We start from the raw sequence: 27,081 nt of genomic DNA, 5'->3' as shown, positions 1-27,081 counted from the left end.
GTTTTAGAAAATACTAGCCCACCACAGTTTTGTTGTTGTGGTTGTGATATCTTGCCACAGAGTCCTTGAGTTTAAACAGAGCACTTCCAGCTTCTTTCCAGGTGGTGGGAGCCAGATCCTCACCTGGTAAGGCACGGTTGCTGTTCTTTGGACAAACATTGTGGCATCAGGATACTGCTGTAGTTTACCATGGGCAGGATGAGAGGGTGGCTCTGCTCTGTGACACACAAGGAGGAGGGTGGCAGATCCAGTGCTTCCTGGTTACCCACAGTGGCCATAGCTGTGGAGAGCCTGATGAAGACATTGTTCTTCCAGGTCTCTGCTGCCATGTCCTTGTGGGGAAAGCGGATGGCAGCTTGCGTCCTATTCCCCTCCCTCCTGGGGTCTTAGGTATTTCTTATCTGGGATTGGACCTAGTTGGTATAGTTGCCCAGTCTGTCTGTCTTCTGGACAGCCATAGCCCTTGTTGCCTGACCCAGATCTCCTGGCCTCAACCAGTCCAGGGAGGAAGACAGTGTCCTATACAAACTTAGAATGTATGATAATGTCCATACAACTGGAAGGACTCTAACTCCTTAGTACTCCTTGGTCCTATTCTCCACCTGCTTGGGATTCCATGGGGGCGGCATATTGGGGAGCTATCACTTCCACATTAGAGTTGGGGGGAAATTGTTGTAGTACTATGGTGCCTGAACCACAGACCACTCCATGTGCACTAATGGGATAAAGGAGAAATAATGACTGGGAACTCTGAGATTAGGATTTTGTAGATGTAGCCTAATAGCAGCTGCCTGGTCCACCTCCACCCCTCCATGCTCAGTGTTTCCCAGCATGCACTGCAGAGGCATATTACCCCTTTTACTAGAGTGCTTTGTGCCCATATTGCCCTAGTCAGATAGAGTTGCCATCCAGTAGTAACTGTCTTGATGGATATTGTTTCTTCAGTGTTGTGTGAGTAGGCTTAATGGCTCAATCAGCCTATGGATAACAAATGGAAAATCTGATGAGGTTGTTTCTTGGTCAGAGTAAAGTCTCAGGGTATCCTAAAAGATGCCATCAGTTCCTCTTAAGGGTTGCTTTGGTACTACCAGGTCCACATAAGCAACACACATTTATCCCTTCTAGGCAGAAGGTGATTGCCATAGGTTTTGTCCCCACACAGTGGATTCTTTAATCACTCCGTTGTATTTTCTGGAGCAGATGGTGAGGCTCTTGGCAATGGCCCATGAGGTTGGTGCAAAGGTATCAAGATATGGTGGTGGGGGTGGCCAGTATGGCCATTGCCATGCGTGAAGTTTGGCTTCTTGGGAAGAACATCCATATCCAGATTCAATCAAAAGATTGCCATTCACTGGCCAAATGGCAGCTACAGCTCACATACTGGTTGCTTTTACATTACAAAGTTATCGGTATACTATGCATAGGCATGGTTTCCGATTTTGGGTTCCATGTAGTTATGGGAAGAGCCAAAACAGACCTTACAGGTCACTTGGTCCTGAAAGTTAGTTGTTTACGGCACCCATGGGTCTCTTGAGTTCCCAGTGGGGCTGGATCTTAAATGTTCCAGTTTTACTCTGTTGAACGTGCTCAGTGTTATTGGTGGGATTTGCATGTACCCGCATGAGAATGCACAGTTCGTGTTTTAGCTCCACAAGTAGCAACTCTGGCTATAAAATGCTAAGTCTCCAAAGAGGATCATCCAACAGCAAGTGAGGTTGGCTCACTCTGCTTGCAGTTTTCTCTTGCTACATTCTATAATCAGGAAGTCTGGAAGTTTGGGACATCTGTGATTCCATCTGACTAGCAGACTCCAAAGGTTTGAAAAGCAATGGCCAGACCCCACCTCACTGAATGGCTTTCCAAACTTCCTATTGCAAAGATCCCATTTGAAGACAATGGCCTTGTTGGTCACCTTGAATAAAGGGAACAAAAGGACACCCAGGTTGGGTATATGCTGGGTCCATTACTCAAAGAAACCTATTAGCAGCTCTTGGTCTTCCTTTTTATTAGTGGGTACAGTCAGGGCGAGCTATTTTTTGCTTGACTGTATCATATATTTCTTTGGCTATCAGCCCAAATGGCTTTGGCAATTAGCCTCCAATAATCCCTGGATAGTCTCTAAGCCCAGGAGATCTTTTTGTTCAATGAGACTAGGCTGTTACATGGTGACATTTCTGTGTTAAGTCCCATATTAACAAAGTAACTACCTCTCTTCTGCTGAGTACCAGTTTTGCTTTTGAGGAATAACCCACTAGGACTCTGGTAGTTTAGATGGAGGCAGAAGTGGACACAACCTCTGTTATTGCTGGAATTCTCAGCTGTGAAGGAGCTACCACTCTGGTAGAGGAAGCATTCTGTGCTACAACAAATAAAATTCTAATGTCTGTAATATACCCAGTGACCCAAGGGTCCTTCCTCACAAGCAGATAAGTATCATGGATCATTGTGTCTGTCTCCAAACCTCCCAATGTCTTCAATTTAATTTTTCCTGTAAGGGGACTGGAAGTATTGTCATGTGAGCTCTAATATCCAAGAACCTCTGAAAAGTCAGAATTTTGTACTCTTCCTTTTGATCTTGACAGGAATAGAGGGCCGTTGGATCCTCATGGGGAACCCAGAAACTTTGGCCCCATCCCTAACTATGCAATTCGGTGTGAGACATGGGTCTGAAATGCCCCTTTATTAAGCAGACATGCCAACAAGGCTGCATGAGACTCCCCTAGCTTTTTTCTACATCTGTCCTTTAGATCATGAGTGCCCCTTTCTATGCAGGTTGCAGTGCTCATGTTAGCTCCCTCCCACATGTCTTAAGGATCATTGGAGGACTTCTTATTAATTCCCTTTCAGATGCTGTGTTAGTCAGTTTTTCATCACTGTAACAAAAATACCTTACAATAACAACTTAGAGAAGGAAAACTTTATTTTGGCTCATGGTTTCAGAGACCCCTTCATGGACAACTCCCTTGCCCTGAGCCCAAGGTAAGGCAGAGAGCCTCATGGCAGAAGAGCATGTCAGAGGAGCACAGCTCTGCTCTTGGGGCCAGGAAGCAGAGAGAGAGGGATGGGAAGGGGCTGTGGGGAAGATATACCCTTCCAGGACATACCCCAGTGATCCACCTCCTGTAATCACAGCCCACCAGGCTACAGTTACCACCCACTTATTCCATTCACAATCCAATCTTTTCACCTCTAAATGTTCTTTTATTAATGTAGGAGCTTTGGGGGGATATTTTATATCCAAACCATAACAGATGCCTGAGAGTCCATCTAAATATTTACTACCCAGGCTTTCCAGGGATGAAAGATCACATAAGTGCCTGATAGTCAGGGAATTGTGAATGAGCTTATCTATTCCCATTTTTTTTTTCTGTCTCAATCCATGCAACACATGCTTGTGTGTGTGTGTGTGTGTGTGCATGTGCGTGTGCTAGAGAGAGAAACTTATGTCCCCCTCAGTATCCTTCTTTCCTCATAAATCATTCAGCTGCATGACCATCCCTTGCACCACCAGGCTGACATTTCTACCTGGGCCAGGTATGAGAGGGAATGTTGCTCCTCCCACTTAGCCAATAAACCATGTTTCTGTCAGACTGTGTCCTGCTCACTCATTGGTTATATACTAGTTATGTGAAGTAGATTTGTTACTTAAAGACAAGCAGAAAAAAGATAATGAGAGTCTTGGAATTCATGGCTAGTTAGTCCCCGCAGGGCTCAGGAAAGCTGCCTAGGACAGCTGGAATATCATCTTTTGAGTTTTCTCACTTGCCTTACTGCTGCAGGACCTCAGAAAGTAGCCTGCCCTGGATTTTATACCCTGGGGACATATGAACTCACTTATCAGGACATCTTGTTTTTAGAAGGGACTGGAAGAGAGCCCACACTGTTCCAACCAGCACTCCCCCCAGCTTCCTTATCTCAGAATTTTATATTCCCAGAATATTCTTCCCAGAATATTCTAGTTATTCTTGATAATTATAAACAAGAACTGGCAGCATAGGAGGTGGTGTATATGTCAGTATATGTCTTCTAGAGAATTGATCTTGTATCTTCAACTTACTATTCCACTGTTTCGTGTAAAAATGTAGGGCTTCTTATTAATTCCCTTTCAGATGCTGTGTTAGTCAGTTTTTCATCACTCTGACAAAAATACCTTACAATAACAACTTAGAGGAGGAAAACTTTATTTTGGCTCATGGTTTCAGAGCTATCTATCTACTCCTTTATACTATTCTACTATGGCAGGGTATAGTTATCATATGTGTTACACTTACATACAGTGGAAACCCGACCAGACAGTGTTTCACTTTTTGCTTTAACATTCATACATACTTCAAAAAACTTGAGAAGAAAATAGTCTTCTATTGTATTTACCCAAATAGCTACAAGTTCTGTTGTTATTCCTTCCCTATCTGAAGGTGCACGTTTCCCTCTCATATCTTTACCATTCAACCTGAAGCTCTCCATTTAGCATTTCTGCATTCCATTTAGGGCAGTTCTGCTAGTAAAACATTCTTGGTCTTGCTTCTCTGATAATGTCTATTTGCCTTCTTTCCTGAAACTGACTGTTTCTGGGTATTGAATTCTAGGCTGAGACTTTTCTTCTGCAATTTAAAGATGTTCCACCACCTTCTGCCCTCTATGGCTTCTCATATAAAATGTGAAATCCCTTGAATGATTCTGTACATAATGAATGTTGTTTATCCAGATACTTAATTTTTTTCTGTATCTTTGGTTTTCAAGAAAATTATTTTAGTTCTATAAAATTATTATTAGTCTAGGTGTAATTTTCCTTGACTATATCATTCTCCAAACTTCTTGAATAGGTAACTTTATGCAGCTTACCAACCAACTTTGGGAGTTTTCCACCATTATTTATTCAATTATTACTTTGGACTTATCTCTTTCGTCTGTACTTCTGGTACTTTTGACATTGTTGTAACATTTTTTTTTTAATTGGGCTGGGGATGTAGCTCAGTGGTAGAGTATATGCTTAGAATGTGTAGGGTCCTGAATTCAATCCCCAATGTGCACACATGCACACACAAATCACTTAATTGTTTAAGGACCTTGAGACCCTTCATTTTTTTTCAGTCTTTTTTTATGGCCTTTGAGTTGAATAATTTCTGTTGATATATCCTCAAAACTTTCTTGAGTCTAATGTGTTTAGGATAGACTTTAGTTTTACTCCATTTGTGGTTTTAATCCTGAGCTTCTTGAATCTGTAGATTTATGTCTTGCACCAAATTTAGGGAGTTTTTAGCCATTATTTACTCAGCATTGCATTTTTTTTTCTCCTCCCACTCTGGGTACTCTGACTAATATTGGAGACTTTTGCTGTTATAATCCCACATCTTCTGAGGCCTGGTTTACTTCTCAACAACTCTTTTTCTTCCCACTTATTTGGTTGGGTCATTTCTACTGATCTACTTTCAGGTTCATGGACTTACCCATGTGTTCTCTCTTTGGCTGCTGTTCCTCTAAAATGAGTTTTTTATTTCTATGATTATATTTTTCAGGTCTAAAATTTCCCTTTTATCTTTTACATTTTTACTCAGGCTTTCGGTTTTTCTATTTGTTTTGAGAATGTTCATGATTGCTTGTTGAACAGATTATAATTGTTTAAAAGTGTTTAAACATTCCTGGCACATGCCTGGAATCCCAGTGGCTCGAGAGGCTGAGGCAGAAGAATTATGACTTCAAGCCAGCCTCAGCAATGGCGAGGCCCTAAGCAATTCAGTGAGACTTGTCTCTAAATAAAATGCAAAATAAGGATGTGGCTCAGTGGTTGAGTGCCCTGAGTTCAATCCCTGGTAAATCCCACCGCCCCCCCCCCCAAAAAAAAAGTGTTTGGTAGAAAATTCCAACTCCTGGGTCACCTTTTTACTAGCATTGGTCAGCTGTATTTTCTCCTATGAGCTGAAATTTTCTTGGTTCTTTACATACTGGATTATTTTGGATTTTATACTGTGCATTTTGAGTATTATGTTATAAGACCCCAGATGTTTAGATCCTCTGGGGATTATTGATAGTTTTTAGTTAACAGTTGACCTGGATGGGTTTGGGCTGCATTTTTAACCAGCCCAATGTCAATTCAGTTTTCAAGGGCTTTGCAGTGGCTTTAAAAATCTATTCCGCCCATGTGTCTGTCTCCCAGTGACATCTGGGACCTAGACAGTGGTATGTTAACTAATACTCAGATTCTTTGGTATGCTGCATAAGATTAAATCTAGGCATGTACATTAGAGGTAAGCATGGGAGTTCCTCAACAATTTCATGAAATCACATTCTCCAGCACCTTCCCTTCCATGATTTCTCTGTGCTTTCTGGTTTCCTGGAACTCTCTGTTTTGATTCTCCAGTCAGAAATCTGGGACTTTAATTAGCCCACTCTGGTACTTCCTCTTCTGTGCCTTCATCTAAGGCCAAGTATTATGAGGACTGATGGAAAAAAAAAAAAAAAAAAGAAAGTGAAAAAAAAAAAAGAGGAAGCAGCAGATGAACCCCCTGCCAGTTCAAGCAGTACTTCTAATTCTGGTTTCCAGGATCTTTGCTGCTATTTGCCTTTCAAATTTCTTCGAGAGCTCTCTGTGAATTATACCCACTGCATTCAGTGGGATAGACAGGACAAAGGTGCTTCCTTCCTTTTTTTTCACAACTGAATTTCATCCAGTCAGTTTTTAATTTTAGATATTATATTTTCAGTCCTCTTTCTCCTCCTTCTCCTTCCTTTCTCCTCTTCTCCTTCAGTCCTCCTCCTTCTCCTCTTCCTCCTTCCCCTCCTTCTCCTCCTCCTTTTCCTTCTCCTTTTCTTCTTCTTCTTCTTGCTCCTCCTCCTCCTTCTCCTCCTCCTCCTTCTCCTCTCCTTCTTCTTCTCTCCCTCTCTCCTCCCTCTCATTTTCCTTTTCTTGGGTACCAGGGATTGAACTCAGGGGCACTCAACCTCTGAGCCCCAGCCCCAGCCCTATTTTGTATTTTATTTAGAGACAGGTCTCACTGAGCACCTTGCTGTTGCTGAGGCTGGCTTTGAACTAGAGTTCCCTCCTGCCTCAGCCTCCCAAGCCACTGGGATTACAGGCGTGTGCCACCACACCCAGCCCCCACCAACCATTTTAATATTTCTCATTTTTTTCTAAATATTCTCACCTTTACCTCATGGAGCTCTTTTGAAATCTTTGTCTAACAGTTCCTCATATGGATCATCTGGAAATTGTCACCTGTTGGTTATCTTTTCTCTTGGGAATTGGTGACATTTTTCCAGAATATTGTTATACATTGACTATTTGGGATTATATTCCTGACATTGTTAATATTGTTTTTATTAGACTCTGAGTTCTGTTATAAAATTCTTCCATGGGCTTTCTTCTTTAAGTTTTAACTCCCCTCCACAATCTGCCTAATTATGTTTAATTTTAAGAATACTTAGGTTATTTCTTTTTATGTTTTCAAGAGTCTAATATAGTCAATAAAAGAGAAAAGCTGTGTAGTTGGCATACTATATTTTGTCAGTAAGTCTGGTTTTGTTGACCATGTTCTTAAACAAAAAATACTCTTTAAATGGAAAGATGAACTGCCAATTTACCAAAGTTCTTTTGGATCTGTGCTTAAATTCTTTTCTTTGTTTATTTAAAAAAAATTTGTTTTCATTTTTTGGCAGTTCATCCAATGGCTCCCCATAGTGTCCACTTTGAAAATAGAGGCTCCACAACCGTCCTGGTGAGCTGGAAGGTGCATGTCCTTGGGAATTACTTGACACTTCAGTGTCAGGTTGAACTGGAAGGCAGTGGGAAAGTGATACAAGTAAGTATCCTGCTTAACCTCCTGTTTTTCATATTTCTCTATGTTCTGAACAGAGAGGTGGTGAATAAAATCACTTCAAACTCTGATTCATCTGTGAGTTCAGTGATGTGGATCATCTGTTTAAAAAGGAACTTGACATTAATCGTAAATTTTTACTGGAGGGAAGAAAACTTTAGGGATTATTTTTTTTTTCCCCCTGAAGAAGAGCTGGTCTTACTCCAAACCAGGATTGACTGTGTTCTGGTTTGGCTCTGCAATCTGAGCTCACCAACACTTCTGCCTTGTCTTTTTTCCTTTCTTCTCTTTTTTGATCAAGCAGCACAGGGTTGATATGAAGGTGAATGGGGAGCACCTCTTTGGGGAGCTGGTGCCTGATACACAGTACGTGGCCCGTATACGCTGTGCTAATGCCAAACACTTCTGGAAGTGGAGTGAATGGACGGTTGAAAACTTCACCACCCCTGAAGCTGGTATGTTCAGCTCCCTGGCATTTAACCCATGGAACTAAACCCCAGAGACGGGCTGGCTTCTCTAAGAGCTTTTAGTTGTAAAAGAGGCAAGTATGAAAACAGGATACCATCTTTTAAAATTGGGTCAATGCCTAATGAGAGGGAGACATCGATCTCAAACATTAGACATCAGTATTATTTCTAGTATACATTTTCTTTCTTACCTTTCATTTTTCTAAAATAGTTTCTAAGCCACTGCTATTGCTGAATGCACATTGGATCCAGGACTGCGTAAATTAGTATAGATCTTTAAATCAGGACTGGGGTCAAATGAAAGTATTAATGCCACGGAGAGCACTGGTCTCATACTGAACAGCTTCAGTTTGTTTTTGGAAATGTACTCTTGATATTTGGGGCCTTAATCTTTATTAGTAAGTCATTAGCTCCAGTGGCGGTGCTCTGGGAGCCTCTGCATGCTCTAAGTGGCAGTGTTTTCTGAATATTCATGGCACAGGGCTTTCTCCCCAGATAACTATGTCCCAGAACTCAAATGGACCTGAAGAGATGAGATGGCCTGGCCTTGCATCCAGCTCTTTCCAATTTATCATAATAAAGTATTACCACGGCCCATTTTCCAGATGAGGGAACTTGCACCCAGGGATTCAAGAGACTTACCCAGTCTGCAACATTCGTGAATGGCAGACACAAGAATAACACAGCAGTTCAATCTATCCTATGCCAGACACTGCTCTGTGTGCCCACAGTTGTTCTCTTTTAATCCTGGCTACATGTGCAAGTGCTGTTAATAGGTAAGGACACTGAGGCACAGAGTGGTGAAGTGATCTCACTAGCCCAGCCAGTAAGTGACTGAGCTGTGACTCACACCCGGGCAGCCTGGCTGCAGAGCTCCACCCTGACCAGAACCAGGTTTCCAGTGTCCTCTCTTGGCATTGTGATCACAGCTTTGTGATCATGTCTATTCAAGCCCTGGCTGTTTACAGCCAAGGGAAGGATTACACTATGTGTTTCATCCCGTCTTCTTGTTTGTGTGTAGCTTGGCAGAGCTCAGTCTGCCGCATTCTACAAGAGCCGTTTTAAAGCAGTGGCTCTACTTTGGGCAGAGTGAGGGCAGCTGGTCAGAATCTACAGCTGGAGATGACCATTAGTGAGTTCTGCATCCTTCCCACCCCCTCCAGGGTTCTCGACCACCAAGACTCCAGTAATTCTTCCAAGGAGGCAAACTCTCCGTGAATCCCCCTGCTGTGGGAAGGCCTGTTTCTGACTGGATGGGGTGTATTTCTCAGCTGTGTTTCATTAAGGAATTTTTACTTCAGTGATGCTGTTTTGCTTTGGGGTTTTTGTTTGCTGCAAATTGATTGTAACATTATAATTATAATTTTGCACAAAAAGGAAAATGGCAAAAGGGGAGAGGGACTTTAGATTGTGGTATAATAAACCAGAAAATATTTTTATTTGCTTTTGATAATGATAAACTGAGATGAATCTGTGACTCTAGATTCATCCAGAGTGACTCTATGGATATTTACTTCTAATAACACTTTGCTTAATCCTGGAAAGCTCAATGTTTGGTGGATTGCAATAATAAGAAAAACCACAGTGATTACACACACAGTTAATGACATTGCAGTAGAAACTGTCTTACATGTAAATGTATAGTGCTATCAACCATGTTACAGCACTGTTTGATTTTTGAGTAGTAATTTCCAAGCCAGCTAAAGATTGTGCATTGAGCTTGGAGTCCAATATTATAAATATTAGCTGTTTTTTCCTTTTTTTTTTTTGTAAGAATGAGATTCCCCTGAAATAACTTTATTCACAGGTATCAAGCTTTGGTGTGGATTAAAAGACTGGTTCCTTCTCATGCTAAGTTGAATAAGCAATGATAAAGCCAATACAAAATGAACAACTAGTCAATCAACCAATTAGATGAGGGAGGGATGAGGACAAAAAAATATTGGTACATTTAAGCAGGTTGTTTTCTGTGTTCCTTCTTAGTTTGCGTTTTATTCATTCAAACTGTGCACATAAAACTTTCATTAAGTACCAGGACCTGATCCTGATACTAGGGTCTTTTTTTTTTAATTTTTAAATTTTGCAATGCCTTTCTTTATTTAAATTGTTTATTTTTTATGTGGTGCTGAGAATTAAACCCAGTGCCTCACACATGCTAGGCAAGTGCTCTAGGGTCTTAAAGTCAAATGAGCCAAGGCCCCTGGCCCCAGGGATCTCACAGTTTATTGATAGAGAGACAAAGAATCAAAGTATTCCCAAACAGTGTGGCAAGTCATGATAGAGGGACCAGGACGGCAGGTGCCCTGCATGCCCTTAGGCAGCTGAATAGTGCTGGGGCTGTGAATGGGGCTGTGACTCCGGTGAGGGCCCAGCCAGGTGGAATCAGGAAGGCAAAGAAGAGCTCTGTGCTTCCTACCCCTAGGGGGCCATCTGTGAGTGCTCCTCAACTGCAGCCTTTGCAAAAGGCACAAGGAAGTAGCAATGATCCCTACCTGGAAAGTCAAAACTGGCAAAATTTACCCAACTCACCTCCTAGAATTGATCTAGAAATGATTGCAGAATTCTTTGGCAGTTTCCAAAAGCTCTGAGGCTTGATGTTTAAAAAGGCGTCTGGTTTGGTGTCACATTCAGGGCCAGCTGATGCTTTTTTAAAAGTCCCTACTGTGTGCACCTAGTGAGGAGTGAACAGCGTGGTTGTGGATAATTGGGTAGAGGTCACAGGGACTGAAGAAGTGAGAGGCAGGCCTCAGGAGGGCGGGCACTCATTATGGACTTAGAAAGCAGTTGGTCTACACACACATCATGACCTGGGAACTTTGCTTTGGTTAATTTCAGCTCCCTCTGAGGCTCCTGATGTCTGGAGAATAGTGAAGTCAGAGAAAGGAAGTCATATTGTGAGCTTATTCTGGAAGGTAAGATGTGCACCTTCAAAAAAGCCAGATTTGCTTGTACTGTGTCCTTCACAGTGAAATTGGTGCAGCCTCCCAACAGGGAGCCATCTCAGTACTGGTCCTAGGGAACTGTGTCCCCAGCCAAGGAATCCCACTCTTCTTTCACTTCCTGACACTAGCACTACTACTTTCCTGGCAGCCCATGCTACTGATGGCCAATCCTGATTGCTAGAACCTTCTTCTCTGTAAGTTCTACTCAGGCCAACCCCTAACTTTGCAAAGCCCAGGGCAAGGGAACATGTGGAAAACCACACACCATATTTTTAAATTATGAATACTGAAATATTAATATTATTTGTATTTAAAATTTATAAACAGGCTATAAAACTGTAATGTAAAATAGCATGGTTTTATTGCTTAACATACTTCCTGACCACCTGGAAGACCAGCCTTCTTTTTATAACTTTGAGTGAGAGAGTGTTTTGTACCAAAGCATGGTAATGCTGAGAGGGTCAGCCCCCAGCCATGGCCCAGCCTGCCTTTCTTCTCACCTCTAGTTTCCATGTTCTGCAAGGACCTCTGTGTTCACACACATGGATCTGCCAGTCCTACATCCAGGTGCTGCCCATATCCCAAGCAGAAAGCCACTTTCTTGTCTCAGGTCTAGGGATGCGCACACCCCAGTCTGTCCTGGGGAGGATGAGCCCAAGGAACAGACCCTGGACCTTGGCCTGGGGCTGTGTTGGCCGATTCTCTGTAACCTGAAGGATCTTTTAGAAGCATGAATGCAGGCTCTGAGTAAGGGGACTGTGAACTGGACAAGGGATGGGACCAGAGCCCAGGCTCCTCTGCACAGGCTGCAGGGTACTACTATTTCTATTTATGGGTCTTCTCCTCTCCACTGCTTTCCCAAATCTCTCCAGCACCCAAGCTAAAGAATCTCCCTTTCTCTTGATTGCTGACTTAGAACCTCCTCTCTGGACATATTACATCTTGAGGATCAGATGCAAATGACTGCCTTCTCTGCTCATGTTATAGAATAGAACGTCTGATTCTAAGTTGAAGACAATATTTTCTCTATTAAGCTGTTGGAATTTGCTGGTGTGTGTGTGTGTGTCTGTGTGTGCATATGCATGTGTGTATGTGTGTGTGTTCTTGCACACATATGTGTCAGGCTATTGAGGGACCAGAAGAGATGAAAAAAATTATACAAAGTCCTTTCAAAATAAAGTTCATTTTAAAATAATCATCATTTTTTTTTCAGCCACTCTCAAAATTTCATGCCAATGGCAAGATCCTATTCTATAATGTGGTTGTAGAAAATCTAGACAAACCATCCACATCAGAGCTCTACCCCATTCCTGCATCCACCAGAGACGCAAATTTAACCCTTGACCTGTGTTCTTACCAAATCCACATCACAGCCAACAACAGTGTGGGCACTTCCCCAGCATCTGTGATTGTCATCTCTGGAGACTCTGGAAATAGTGAGTTGTTTTTTGGTTGGTTTCATTTTCATTCTCTAGGAAAATGTTGGTGATATGACTAAGTATCATTGGATAGATTGAGAAGATATGAACTTGGAAAGACAAAACATCTAGTGGCAAGCACTGTGAGTCATTTCCTTTGGGGCCAGGAGTCTTCACATGCCTCAGTGGGGCACAGCCTCACACTAGCAAGATCTCAGCCAAGGCCAGAGAAGCACATTCAGGAACTTATCCCAGATTTGTTCAAGTAGGTACCACCCCACAGACAGTCTTCCCCCAGAAGTGGGGTCGGCACTTCTGTGCCTTGTGACTTGTGAAATATGAGTTGCATTTATGGTGTTATAAAAAAAAATGTGGTCAGTCTTTGTCACCTACCAAAATCCCAGGAACATCTCGAGAAGTCATAAGAAGAATTAGCATCTTCTTTGCTAAGGCGCCTTGCCAGTTGCATAGAGTAAACGATGATAACTGGCCACTCCCTCGACCTGTGAAAGAGCAAACAAGGTAGAAATGACCTTGCATGCAGAGTCAATAGTGATATGAATCTCCTTCTTAGGACAGCTGCAGAGAAGGTTGGAAATAGTAAGCCATGGTGACACAGCATGGCTCAATGCACATGGGGGTATAAGGCAATGGGTAGTTGACATCCTAAGGTCATTCATGAGCCTTGTAATAATAACATCCTTCAGTTCTTGCTGTTAAACTCTCCAGGCTGTGCTTATGAGGGGTGGCAGTTTGTGTTGTACCAATGATTCAAGTTTGTTGTAAATTAGGGTTAAGTGGATTGGATTACAGCGTGGTGTTGTTTCATTTTTTGACTTTTAAAGAACTATTCAGTATGTGTCAGATACGAAAAAGAAATTAGTATTGTGCTCCAGAAGAGAAACTCTGGGAGTGTTCAGGGTGACTTTGCTTTGTGAAGAGCTATGGAGAGGAGATGAATAGTTGCATTCTGAGCTCATTAAGGCCAGAAGAGAAAAGGGGGCATTGGATGCAGCTGGTGGGAGCTGGTAGATAAAAGACTGTCTCACGTGCAGCCAGTCCAAACATGGCTGAGTGCTGTTACCAGTTCAGGGGTCTTCTCTGTCTGTGGGTTCCTACCACAGCTTCCATTCCCATGCCCGCCTTCAGGCTCTGGGACCCTCCATGTTAGGCTCCATCTAGCCTTCCTTAACTGGCCCATGCTCTTACGTCACTAGAGTGTGTAAAGTCACTCATGTGCTATGAGAAAACCCATCAATGTTAATCCAATTCACACCAGGGTGCGAGTAATTAAGAAAAGATTTCCTTTACCTCCCTCTCAAAACATATTTGCAGTTTTCAAGAAGCACCTTGCCTAAGAGTTATAGCCCTAAGTTTGGATTCAGTTTCAGTCAGTATGAATAAGCAAAGTGAAAACTGTCTGCCTCGGGGTGAGAGCGATTTGCTTCTTTGGTGGAGAAGGGAAGGAAGCACATGGGTAGGGTATTTAAAGCCATCTGGGGGCGGGGGGGGGGGTCTTACCTTATACCTATTCATTCCTTTGGGTGAATTTAACAGTTTGGTGGCCTAGAAGTCAGTAGCACCATGCTTCCACACCAGTGTTCAGTAATCAGGACTGCCCGATGACAGGCAGCAGTCCTAGTGAAATTTGAATTGTACATAGACAAATTCGATTTTAGAGGAAGTCAGTGGAAATAGGTGAAACCTTATGCCTCAAGGTCAAAGTGTGGCCTGCTTGAAATCAGTAGAACTGGTAGTTCCTTGAGGCCACATTACTCTTTCTCCAATTGTCAGATGTTGGGAAAACTGACTGGATGTATAAAGTATGTGGAGATGGCAGCCTTTGTCAGAAATGGAATGTTGATCCTTGCTTGGCCCAAGTCAGTACCTTACCTACCTGAGGGTTTTTTCTTTTTTCTTTCTTTCTTTTCTTTTCTTTTTTTTTTTTTTTTGTCCTCTCCTCCATTTCTTTCACTAACAGCTCAGAAGCAGCAGTTTGTACAAGGATAGCTAACATTTTTTTCGGAGGGTGGGGGGACCTGGGGGCAGGGATAAAGCTGCATTGGTTATTCATTCAACAGGTAGTTTTTGAAAACAGATTGAGTACCAGCTATGGGTGTAGGTCAAGGATCAGCAACCACTTTTAGTTAATACTGGAATGGAACACAGGGCCTAGCTCGTGTTGACAATTGTTCTACCACTAAGCTACATCCTCAGCTCTCAGCAACTTTTTGTGGCTAAAGGAGAAGATAATAAGTATTTTAGACTTTGCAGGTCATACAGTGTCTGTCATATATTTTATACTCTTCTTTGTTGGTTTATTTGTCTTTAACTGGACCCTTCTTATCACAAGGGTCATGGTAAAAATTGGCCTCAGAAGCCAGAATCATCCTCTTGGCAATAGTTTGCCAACCCCTGTTCTAGGTGCCAAAGGCTGATTGGATCTGAGTGGGTCAAGTGTATGTGAGATACAGATGTATTTTCTGGGAAGTGAGAAGCCCACTCAAGCCCCTGTGGCCATTAAAGACCTAGGCTCTTACCTGTCATTTATTGTGTTAATCAGTTTTCTGCTACTGTGACAAAATACATGAGACAAGCAACTTATAAGGAGGGAAGGTTTATATTGGCTCACAGAGGTTTTACTTTGTGGTCAGTTGGCCCATTGTTTCGGGGCTATACTGAGGCAGCATACCATGGTGGACAGTGTATGGTGGAGCAAAGTTGATCCCTCATGGTGGCCAGGAAGGAGGGAGAGAGAAAAGAGAGAGGAAAGGGCCAGGGTCCTAACAGCTCCTTCAAGGGTGCACCCTCCTAATGACTTAACTTCTTCCAGCTGTGACCCACCTTTTAAAGGTTCATCAGCTCTCAAGAGCAGCATGCTCTGGGGACCAAAGCTTCAGAACACAGCCCTTTGGGGGATATTTTGGATCCAAATTATAGCAGATACATTTCACATGCATATTTATTTTCTTCTTTACTAACTTTTTAAACACTATAATTAATTAAATCAAAAGCACTGCTGTGTTTCTACACAGGAACAGAAGAGGTTGAAGAAGAAAAAATTAACAGCAGAGAGGATGGATTCTTCATGTCTTGGAAACCCCTCTCTGGAGATGTCATAGGCTATGTTGTGGACTGGTGTGAGCATCGTCAGGACCTGTTTTGTAATTTGCAGTGGAAGAAACTGGGTCCTAATACCACAAGTACGCTCATCAGCTCAGGTGAGGAGAACTTCCACATTACCATCCTGTGTATCCACCTCGCAGCGAGTGCACCAGGATTTCTGGTCTACCACACAGATGCTTTGACTCTGCCAGGCTAATAGTTTTGAAATCACAAATCCAGCATGGGTGCTAGGAGTTCAGATTTTACAAGAGTATAATCTAAGCTTTGAGCTTTAAATCTATTTTTGCAAAGTGTTGGAGAGCTAAGGTTTGGATCAATTTTAGATTTGATGACCTTGTTCCTCTACATTAGCCCTCTCAAATGAGTGGAAGAGGGACAGAATGACAGTTGTCCGGACAGCATTTACAAAAGCAGAGAAGTATGTGGATTGGGGAGATGATGAAGACAAGTTGATTTGGAGTCAATTATCTACTTTCAATATAAGTAAACGTGTCGAGGTGGAACGCTCATCTCCACATTGGATTTATAACTTGACAACTGCTACTTTATCAAAGTCAAAGGAGGAGCCCATTTATGGCTTCAGCAGGAGGGTGGGTGCACCATCTAGTAGGCTAAGGGACAATGTGGAAGTTGGCTGGGTTCCCTGCCAGTTTCAGTGCTGTAGCGGGTCTGGAAGCAGACTGCAGCGGTGCAGGTGTGAGGAGAAAGAAAGAAGTGGAACAAGCTTTCCAGGCATTGGGCTTTCATGGGAAGAATGAAGGCAATAACTACAAGGAGATTCAAAGTTGAGGGAGAGTTTGAACTGGCTTTATGTGTCTGGCTTGATTCTCACCCAGTTTTATGCAGATGGATAAGGACATGTTTGAGAGTTGTTACTCAAGAGGACACAGGCCATGTCAATCCCTGCAGGCTTTGTGAGAGACAACACCATGGGGTCAAGGGTTGGCCACACAGGGGACTCCAAGACTCAACAGAAGGAGGGAAGATGGTGGAGAAAAAGGCAGAACTCCTGAGAAGAAAACTATTAGGAGAACACAAATTCATTTTTTATCCTTTTCCTTTTCAGAGTAAAAGAGATTGTCATTCTGTGTTACTGAAAGTTATTGGCTTTTCTTCTCTAGATACTTTTAGACCTGGGGTACGATATAACTTCAGAATTCATGGAATTTCTACGAAAAATATTGCATATTTACTAGAGAATAAAACAGGATACTTCCAGGAACTGGGTAAGTTTAAAGGATTTAATATGCCTTCTGTAAAGACTGGTTCAGAACCATACATAGATTCTTAGCTTTGGATTTAGGAAGTTTTTAATCTTCTTAATTATTATGGTTCTATTTGTTCTGGAAATTGGATTTTTAAAATTATTTTTTAATCAAAGAAATGTAAGACATTTTCATTAAAGGTGATTTACAAATTATTTTACAAAATAAGATGAAATCATTGGTGATTTTAACACCCAGAGGCATAAAGCCAGAGTGAATATTTTATGTATATCCTGGTACCCCCTTTCTTTCTACAGATAGACACTTTTAAATACAAATGAGATCTTAATCTGCACAATTTGTAAATTACTTTATTGGGGGTGAGGTACCAGAGATTGATCTCAGGGGCACTCATACACTGAGCCATATCCCCAGCCCTATTTTGTATTCTTATTTAGAGACAGAGTCTCACTGAGTTGCTTAGTGCCTCGCTTTTATTGAGGCTGGCTTTGAACTCGAAATTCTCCTGTTTCAATCTCCCGGGCTGCTGGGATTACAGGTATGTGCTACTGCACCCAGCTGTAAATTACTTTTTTGATTCATGTCACTAAACATTATTGAACCACATCATTTTCATGACTGGAATGTGCCCCACCATATATATATAATGTTGGACAATTTAGAATGACTACAGTAATCTTCACAATAAACTGTAAAACTTCAATTTCAGTATCTTATAGCCCAAGTGCCAAGTCTTAACTCTCTTTCTTCCTTGGCTCAATCTCTTGTGCCCTTTCTGAATTAACTTGATTTTGGCAAACCTCATTTGCCCATATCCAAGATAATGGTTTTTATGTGAAGCCCCAGAGGTGAAATACTTACATCTAAGGGTTTGAACTTCTCAAATATTTTTTTCATCTTTTTTATAATTTTTAAGACTTTTCAGACATTTTGTGAAATCACCCCTATGAACTTCCACCACTGTTCCCCAGCAGAGCAGGAAGTTGCTGTCCCTTGAGAGTGCTTATTCACCGCCTCTGGATCCAAGTTCTCAGGCTGCCTGAAAGCTGCACAGGTGGTCCTCATGAGCATCAGACAGTCTCAGGCTCCTTCACTGGGAGTAGATGATCCACAGATCACAGCTGGCTCTGAGGCAGCAGGTGTGCCCTCTGCCTGTGTGACCACATGTGTGGCTAAGTGTGTGTGGAAGCAGACCCACGAAGGCTTCAGAATAAATGAGCCCAGGGTTTGTTTTTTTTTCCCTGTGACATTTGGGTAGTTTTTCATTGCCTCAAGCTGGGAGCCAGAGTTCTGCAGATTCCCGCTCTCTCTTTGAGCATAACCCTGCCTCTTCTTCCCCCTCCTCTTCCCTTCAGTAAGTTCTCTGGTTGGGTCTTCTCTCAAACACTACTTAGAATTCAAGGACAGAATCAAGTCTAAGAAAGAGATTTCATCTTTTTTTGTTTTGTTCTTCTTGTGCAAGTTACTTAGTTTGTCTTCTCTCTTAGTCTTTCTGGGTATTTATTTCTCCATCTCTGAAAGGCAAAGCTTAAACAAGAATATTGCTCAACTCCTCATCCCTCGCAAGTGATATCCATGCATAAATCCTCTAGGGTAACAGGTAGAACTGTATAAGTTTTTACAGCCACCACTGGCTTTGGTTTCTTTATTCTGAGACTATTTCCAAATCATGACTTCTTTTATACTCCAACTTCCCTTCCTAGCTCCTTTGGATAGCCCTCAAGTGAACATTACTAACTTGACCTCCCGCTCCTTTGCTATGACTTGGAAGGATTATGCCACCGAGTCCCAGCCTGGTTTTATACAAGGGTACCATGTCTATCTGAAAGCCAGGAACAGACAGTGCCACCCAGGATTTGAAAAGGAGGTCCTTTCAGGTAACATTTATTTTTATTCATTCTCTTAGACTTTTAAGATCTCATTATTCAAAAGCATTACAAAGGCTACCATCCCTGTGGCCAGGCTGAGTACCTTTCCCTCAGGATTTAATGATCCAAAGGAGTATTTAGACCAATGAATGGGCTGAACAAGAGGTTGGGGACCTGGTCTTCAGCTCTTTAAGGAATTCTGCCACTCAGGAAACTTATTTACCCTTTTTCCTTCAACTTCGTCAAACATTATTACAACTTATTTTTAAGTCTTTGCAAGCTTCACTGTCTTGTCTGATTTGTATGCTGTACCTGGGTCACCAATGAGGCCTGTTTAGTGATTTTTTTGCTTATTGTGCTCTCTCTTAAAGATCTCCCACAGGGTGATGAAATAATGTGACTTTGGGTTGATTTAAGAATGTCAATAGTGCAGAGGCAACAGGAGTATATGTCCATCTCTGTTATGAGATCTCTACCATGCTCATTAAAAAAATTAATTCTTATTTCTTGAAAAAAATTTCTGACAACCACAGATGATTTAATACGTTGCAAATTCGACATTGATGACCCAAGGAAAAAGACATTCATTATGGAAAACCTTCAGCCGGAATCCTCCTATGAGTTTTTCGTCACTTCGTACACAGGAGTTGGTGAGGGTCCCAATGGTACTTTCACGAAGGTCACAACGTCAGATGAGCCCTGTGAGTTGTTTTCCAGATCAAAAGTCCCTCCTTTGGAGTTTCTGGGAAATTGCAAGTTACAGCCATGTTACCTTAGACTTCTTCTAAATCAGGAATTTTCAAATTTTTCTTCTCCAACCCTTTTTCCTCTCCTTCTTTCTTCTTTTTTGTTTCACCCCGCCAACACACAGACACACAAATTATTACACAGAATCCCACTCCAAAAATCAGGAAAGAGTTGGAGTTATTCTGACCAATTTTTGCTTGGAATCTTCCTCTTTCCCCTCTCAGCCAACGCTGAGGTCCTTCTCTGAATCAGTCTCAGAATCCATTGAAAATCACAGTATTTTAGTGTTGCTAGCCAAAGAGCCATGGGGAGCAGGCAGATATTGGTAGTTGGGGCAGAAATGCCAGTCTTCCTTCTGGCTGTTTTCCTGGTGGCAAACTGATAGCTTCCTGCTTCGCCAGGCCTCCATGGGCAATTAGACATCAGTGGGGCAGAGGCCAGGCAGGAGCACGTTCACTAGCTCTACATTTGTGTACTTTTGGTTGGGAAAGGGTGCGATGAAGAGCTGGGTCTTTTCAAGATGCATTTGGCTAGAAGGATGGAGAAAGCAAGAAAGACGAATGAAAGAACTGGTTGATAGAAAAATGTGTCCTTATAGGCAACCCAGATATCCCATGATCCAGTAGGGAGAGAAGACAGACACTGATAGAGGGAGGGGAGAAAAGAATGTCTTCCAATGAACTCAGAGGAAGTTCATTGTTGGAAGGGACCTTGTAAAACAGTGAGGCTCAAAAGTTTGGCCAGAAATCACCAACTCCTTGATGTTTCCAAGGTCTCTATTGAAAGCCAAGCTGAAAGGACGGGAAGGTCACATCATGTAGAACTGCTGACCCAAGAGTGCTGACAGGTGATAAGGGCACACACAGCTGCAGTGGGAAGAAAATAACTTGGAAATGAATTTTAAATGAACTTCAACATGACAAAAGTGCTCATATAATGTGAATCATTGGCTCAAATCTTAAACTCATTTGAATTCTGAACTTGGGTTTGGAGACAGAAGATTATGCGATGGTCTAGGAGTGAACTGGCAGGAACCACCACCTGCTTCTCTGTAGCTGTGTGTATCCCCGTAACCAGGTATGGCCCTCTAGGATCAGCAGTTCTATCTGACATGACATCCATCCCTACAGCCTCGCCTCAGTGAAGGAACCTTGAGTCAAAGTACAAGTGCACTAAGAATATTGTGTAACATTACCTTCAGGCTATCAGGTGCACAGGAAACACAAATATCTCATTATGTGTATGCAGTATATAAAGAAATGCAAAAAATATATAAAAATACACTTGAAATACACACAAAAAAAATCTGGTGCCAAGTATTTTAAGGAAGAGGTATTCTACCTATATTATGCCTCACTAAAAGATTTAGCAAACTAGTAGAAAATTTGGAAACATTGTTAGGTCCAAGGTTTGCTCTAAACTATATTCATAATTTAACCAAATTTTAAGTTAATTATAGTAGTTAAAAGGGCTGACCCAGAGAGCAAGGTGTTCTTAGTGAAAGATTCAGGAAGAGAGCACGCCCCCGCCTGCCCTGGGGCCAGGTTAATTTGAGACCAGGTGTTGAGGTGCTTGCTTAGGCCTATTATCTTTCTGGGTCCTTTTCTCCAGAACCCTGTGTTGCCTCATTGCTCTGTCTTGGGCATCTGCCCAGGCCAGCTCTTCTTTCCCAACTGCAACATCACCCACAATACTGCTGCCCTCAAACCAAGCTCCACTTTTTCCAGGATAGCCTGGTATAGGGATAGAGTGGGGAGTACAGAGGAAGTGAATGGACTGAACAGAATCCTAAGTACATGGAATAACTGTTAGACTCCAAACTCCTTGAGCTATTTGAATTATGAGTATTATTTACCAAGAATGGGAACAGGAAGATGGATATTTAAAAAAAAAAAAAGCACACAGCTAGGCACTATGGCACCATGCTACGTGGGAGACTGAGGCAGGAGGATCACAAGTCAAGGCTAGCCTGAACAACTTAGTGAGCACCTGTCTCAAAATACAATAAAAAAGGATTGTGGATGTACTTCAGTGGTAGAGATCTTGCTTAGTATGTGTGAGGTCCTGGGTCTTATCCCCAGTACAAAAAAAAAAGAAAAGGAAATAGAAATGGAATGATTCTCCGAGGTTAAGACAATTTCTGCTAATTTTATCTGAGACTAACTAGAAGAGTCGTACATCAGTTTTGGAACTGTATGGAACAGGTCTCAGTGGCAATACCACAACCATTTCTGTTCTGCTCATGGGTTACAGATCAGTTGTGGCCTGGCTGATCTAGGCTGGGCCAAGCTGGACTGCAGCTTCAGTTGGGTTCAAGTTTGTTTCACAGTAGGTCACCTCAGGCTCAGGCTGAATGGGCAGCAGCTGCCTGGGGTGGTTTCAGGAGCACAAGAAGACCAGGCAGACTCTGTCAGCACATATTAAGCTTCTACTTCCTCACATCACAATTACCAACATCTCATTGGCCAAGCCCAGGCACATGTCTGAGTCCCCAGTCAAGGGGCAGAAAGGTACTCTCCACCTGCCAGGAAGTTTGGGGAAGAATGGGAAAAGTATAATTCTAACTCTGGGAGCAACTGAAGAAGTGGGAATCATGGTCTATTTTATCAGAGAGGTAATGAGTCTGCATCACAAAGTGTTGGCTGATGGCAAAGGGCTCCCTGTGTGGGTTGATTGGTCAGTTACCCCCACCATCAGGTAAAACTCACATTGAAACATGCATAAATGAACAGTTGAGGAATAATAAATGTGTAAACTATTCTGGCTCACAAATTTATTTTTATTCTTTTGAGGAGGTAGAAGTACCCATTACAAATGTCTTTTTTCCTTCTCCAGACCATAAGCTGATCCGCATCATACTGCCCATGATTCTCTTTGTCTCGCTCATCATAGTAGCATGCTACTGGAAAAGTGAGTGGTAAGTGTGTGAGGAAGTTTTATCTAGGAAAGTGAGAGAAAGCCTTAGGAGTTCAGTAAGATGGAAATAGCAGGGAATAATATGAGCAAAAGTTCTGAAAAGGAACAGGCGTGGTGGCACACGCTTGTAATCCCAGCAGCTCTGGAGGCTGAGACAGGAGGATCGCAAGTTCAAAGCCATCCTTGGCAGAAGCAAGGTGCTAAGCAACTCAGTGAGGCCCCATCTCTAAATAAAATACAAAAAAATTAGAGTTGGGGATGTGGCTCAGTGGACAAGTGCCCCTGAGTTCAATCCTCGGTACCTTCCCACCAAAAAAAAAACAAAAAACAAAAAAACAACACAGTTCTGAAAAGGGAAAGGATGAAGGAGGTGTATGTGAGAATATGTAATTTTTGCTTTCCAAGCCAATACATGAGGAAAATAATGACCACTTAAAATTAAGAGATTGCAAATGTTTTTATCAATAGCCATATTTATCCCTATGTGCTTGGTGGTGTTCCAAGTGCTTTATATAGATAACCCACTTCATCCTCACAACAGCCCTGTGAGCACTGCTATTTCCTCCACTTACCCAACCAGGAGGAGCTAAGCAATGGGGGAGCTAAGCAATTTGCTTAATAAGGGACAGGACAAGGATCAGAACCTAGGAATCTGACTTCAGAGTTCTCGATCTTAATGATTCCACTAAATCGTGAAATTCCATCTCATTATCACTGTTTTTCTAGGGTGAAGGAGAAGTGTTATCCTGACATCCCAGACCCTTACAAGAGCAGCATCCTGTCATTAATAAAATCCAAGGTAAGAACTTGTTGTGGATTGGGGCCATAACAATTACACTTTCCTAGACCTCTTCAGGAAAATATGACAAATTAGAGGCACCTCTGCTCCCACAGCCATTAAATAGGTGATTGAAGAGGTTGGGAGTGGAGCTCAATGTTAGAGCACTTGCCTAGAATATGTGCAGCCTCGGGTTCCATCCCAGCATTAGGAGAGAGTAGGGACTTAGGGATAATTATTGAGAAAGGGAAAGAAGAAGAAACATAGAAGTGACTAGAGCTTTGATTTCTTCTGTTGGGGGAAATCCTTGGGTTTTTCAATACCACCTCCAGGTTAATTTGTGACCAGCAAGAGACGTAACAAAATTGAAGCTCAAAGTGCATTTCACGTGCTTAATATACTTTGGTACACATCCCCTGACACACATTTATATTTACATATATTTTGCTTCCTTTCTAGGAGAACCCTCACTTAACAATAATGAATGTCAAAGACTGCATTCCAGATGCTATAGAAGTTATAAATAAACCAGAAGGGACCAAGCCACAACTCCTGGAGACTAGGAAGCCAGTCATAGAAAGTGCATTAATTGAGCCTGTCTACCTTTACCTCCTACAAGAAGAAAAGAAGTCCTCTCACCCTGGCCCTTGCATCTGTTTTGAGAACTTAACCTATAATCAGTCAGCTTCTGACTCTGGTTCCTGTGGCCATGTCCCAGTACTCCCTGAAGACTCGCCATGTCAGCTGGGATTATTGACCTCACCTGATAATTTACTAAAGACACTAGAAAAAAACTACATGAACTCCCTGGGAGAAATACCAGCTGAAGAAACCAATTTGAATTATGTGTCCCAATTGGCTTCACCCATGACTGGAGACAAGGACAGTCTTCCAACAAATCCACCAGTGCCAGCACACTGTTCAGAGTATAAAATGCAAATGGCAGTGCCCCCCATGCCTTGCCTCCCCTCCCCTTAATGAGAATAGCAGCCACTCCTCAACAACCCTTTGAGGTCAAGGTGAACACTACCATTAACCAGCCCAGACCCAGTCCATACACTACACAAATGCTATAGGGAGCAGAGCTGGAACCATTCCATAATCGTCTGTCCTGGCCCTTAGTCCCAATGAACTGTCATTATTTACAGGCTTATTTTCATAAGACCACTACAGTATGGCTAAAGGCCAGAAACTCTTTAACTTAGCAGGCTTACTTTTTTTTTTTTTTTTTTTTCACTTTTTTACTCCTTTCAGGCATACTCTAGAAATGGCAGAATCATAGGGACATGCTGACCTTGTTGCTTTTTCTTCCAGGCTCACCTCTCTCACAGTAGACCTGAACTTGACATAGGGATAGGCATTAACCACTCACTCCACAGCCCCCTGCCCCCCTCCAGTATTTTACAGGGCGGCTATGGGCCTAGAAGTTCAGTGTTTAGTGAGAAAACATTTCATTAGTGTTTACCTCCATGTTTAATATCTTAAGAGTAAAGCAAATAGATTGAAGGCTTTGATAAAGGCCACAAAAGGTTTAGCACTACAACATAAATTGGGAATGTTAAGTTGCTGTGTTTAATAAAAAACTTTAGAGAAGTTTGAGATCAAATCACCTTTTAGATTTGACTTGAAATTTTAAGAATTTAGTTCATTGACCCAGTGAAATTAACTCTTTTGGGGACATAGACCTAACTTAATAGGTAAGATGTTTGAAGATCTTTACAACTCTTCCTCTGTCAAGTTTACTTAATACAGTGAAGGAATAGGATTAGTAAAGAACCCCTGACAAGGAAATAGTATTCCTGTTCACTAGACATCAGTCTTCTTCCTTAATTTTTGACTACCTCAAAATATAAAAAAATATCATTGAGTAATTTCACTCACATTATGGCTCCTCCTTTTCTTCTTCATTTTTTCCCCCCAACTATTTGTAAATGACCTGTTTCTACTTAGCATCTTTTGGGCTTTATGATGGGTTCTCTGGGTCAAGAGAATTCTGTCTCATTTTAATTCCTATTATGCTAAAATACTAAGTAAAAAGGAACTTCAATGTTGGCTATGAGAAACATAACTGCAAAAAGTTCTACAAGGAGGAAATCTGTGTTGGCATCAGAGCAACTTTTTCACCTTTGAACCAGTACAGTTGGCCCTCCATATCTCTGGGTTCTTCAAACAACCATGGATAGAAAATAGTCAGAAAAAATTTGCATCTATTCTGAACATATTACAGACATTTTTCTTGTCACTATTCCTTAAACAATATAGTATAACAATTATTTACCTTGCATTTACATCAAATTAGGCATTAGAGATGACAAAGTCTGTGGGAGGATACGTGCAAATTATATGCAAATACTATAACAATTTTATATAAGGAACTTGTCATCCACTATTTGTCATCCCCAGGGATCCTGGAACCTACCCACCAAGAACACCTCAGGATAAATGTATATGCAAAGCATCTCGTACCTAACAGGTGTTCAATACCTGGTAGTTCTTTTCTCTTTCCCCTGCCTGCCAACCAGCCCCATTTGTCATATTTCTAAACAAGTATAAAGAGGGGTTGCTTTAGTATTGTCAACTGCTGTCAGGTGGAAATGACTGCCAATGCACATGACTCTGCCACTGAATGTCAACACTATAGGAAATATCCACATCTCATGTGGCTTTAAAATATACCTATACCAGTGCTGGGTCTGTAGCTCAGTGGCAGAGTGCTTGCCTAGCATGTGAGGCACTGAGTTCAATTCTTAGCACCATAAAAATAAATAAATAAATAAATGCACACACACACAAACCCATACCAGCCAGTTCTGTTGTGTTCAAGCTTTCCAACCTTTTCCTTATATATAACATAGACTTTTGCTGGAAATTTTTGTTATGTCCTAACAGAACAAAACAGTATTTTGATGAGTCTAACAGTTGTGAGAAGAATTTGGGGCCAGTATTGTCATCACTTACTCTATTTATGCTCCTTTGTTAATTATGCTTTTCATTTGAATCTTGTATAGAGATTTGTCAACACTGGTTGATTTGTAAATGTTACATTTTATTTATATTGTTTAAAACACAATCCATAAACCTTGAAGTTGCTTTTGCAAAAAGCTTTAATTAAAACATTTCATCATTTTTTGTGTTTATACTCATGAAATAAAAGTCTGCAGATTAGTATAGTCAATAAGCCACCTCATGAACTTATTAAAAGCATATATTTCTGATTACCACTTCAAACCTCCTAATCAGTCTCTTCAGCAAGAGACCTGGAGTCCATATTTCTCATCATTTCCCAGGCATTCAGACTCACACTAAACTTTGACAATCACAGGCCTATGCTGAATGAAGTCTTTCTGAAGTATAGCAACAACCAATAGGAAATGCCTAGAAACATAACTTTGATTATAATCTGTAAACATTTCTTTTCAATGTTCATAACAACCAAATATATTGGTTTCTAAAAGCTTAGTTTTCAATACTATGTGTCATCTTAGCATTGGCTTAAGAAGTGCTATTCAGAAACTTTGAAGTTTATATTCATGTGTCAGTAGAAGTATCAGGATTAAATAAACACAATAGAGAATTTAAAATATAAAAAGGATAGAATAAAGAACCCTTATAAAGCATCATTAGCTCCAATAGGCACTGTCCATGGTTGTTCTAGCCTCATCCACATCCCACTTTACCTTCTTACATTATTTTTTAAAATTAATTTATTTGTTCTCATCAGTTATACATAACAGCAGAATACTCTTCAATTCATTATACACAAATGGAGCACAATTTTGGCC

General features: G+C 41.6%; 1 protein-coding gene across 2 annotated transcripts in view; it reads left to right on the top strand.

The window, feature by feature from the left end:
- Osmr (oncostatin M receptor) overlaps nt 1-26,425 on the top strand; it is a 63,574-nt gene extending 37,149 nt beyond the window's left edge. The window contains exons 8-18 of one of the 2 annotated variants that reach the window (XM_046422230.2): nt 7,654-7,796; nt 8,113-8,266; nt 11,114-11,190; nt 12,434-12,656; nt 15,674-15,859; nt 16,886-16,990; nt 18,694-18,867; nt 19,392-19,559; nt 22,441-22,522; nt 23,248-23,320; nt 23,759-26,425. In XM_046422230.2, coding sequence (XP_046278186.1) covers nt 7,654-7,796; nt 8,113-8,266; nt 11,114-11,190; nt 12,434-12,656; nt 15,674-15,859; nt 16,886-16,990; nt 18,694-18,867; nt 19,392-19,559; nt 22,441-22,522; nt 23,248-23,320; nt 23,759-24,277 — 1,904 coding nt within the window. In that variant the 3' untranslated portion in view covers nt 24,278-26,425. The remainder of the gene's footprint in view (nt 1-7,653; nt 7,797-8,112; nt 8,267-11,113; nt 11,191-12,433; nt 12,657-15,673; nt 15,860-16,885; nt 16,991-18,693; nt 18,868-19,391; nt 19,560-22,440; nt 22,523-23,247; nt 23,321-23,758) is intronic. The other variant, XM_046422231.2, reaches the window with a different exon arrangement.
- The last annotated feature ends 656 nt before the right edge of the window (nt 26,426-27,081 follow it).

This window comes from Marmota monax, unplaced genomic scaffold (assembly GCF_021218885.2).
Source record: "Marmota monax isolate L192 unplaced genomic scaffold, Marmota_monax_Labrador192_F-V1.1 WCK01_AAM20220418_F8-fsc00077, whole genome shotgun sequence".
Classification (NCBI taxonomy): domain Eukaryota; kingdom Metazoa; phylum Chordata; class Mammalia; order Rodentia; family Sciuridae; genus Marmota; species Marmota monax.
Note: the sequence above shows the minus strand (reverse complement) of the source record. Positions and strands in the feature narration are given on the sequence as shown.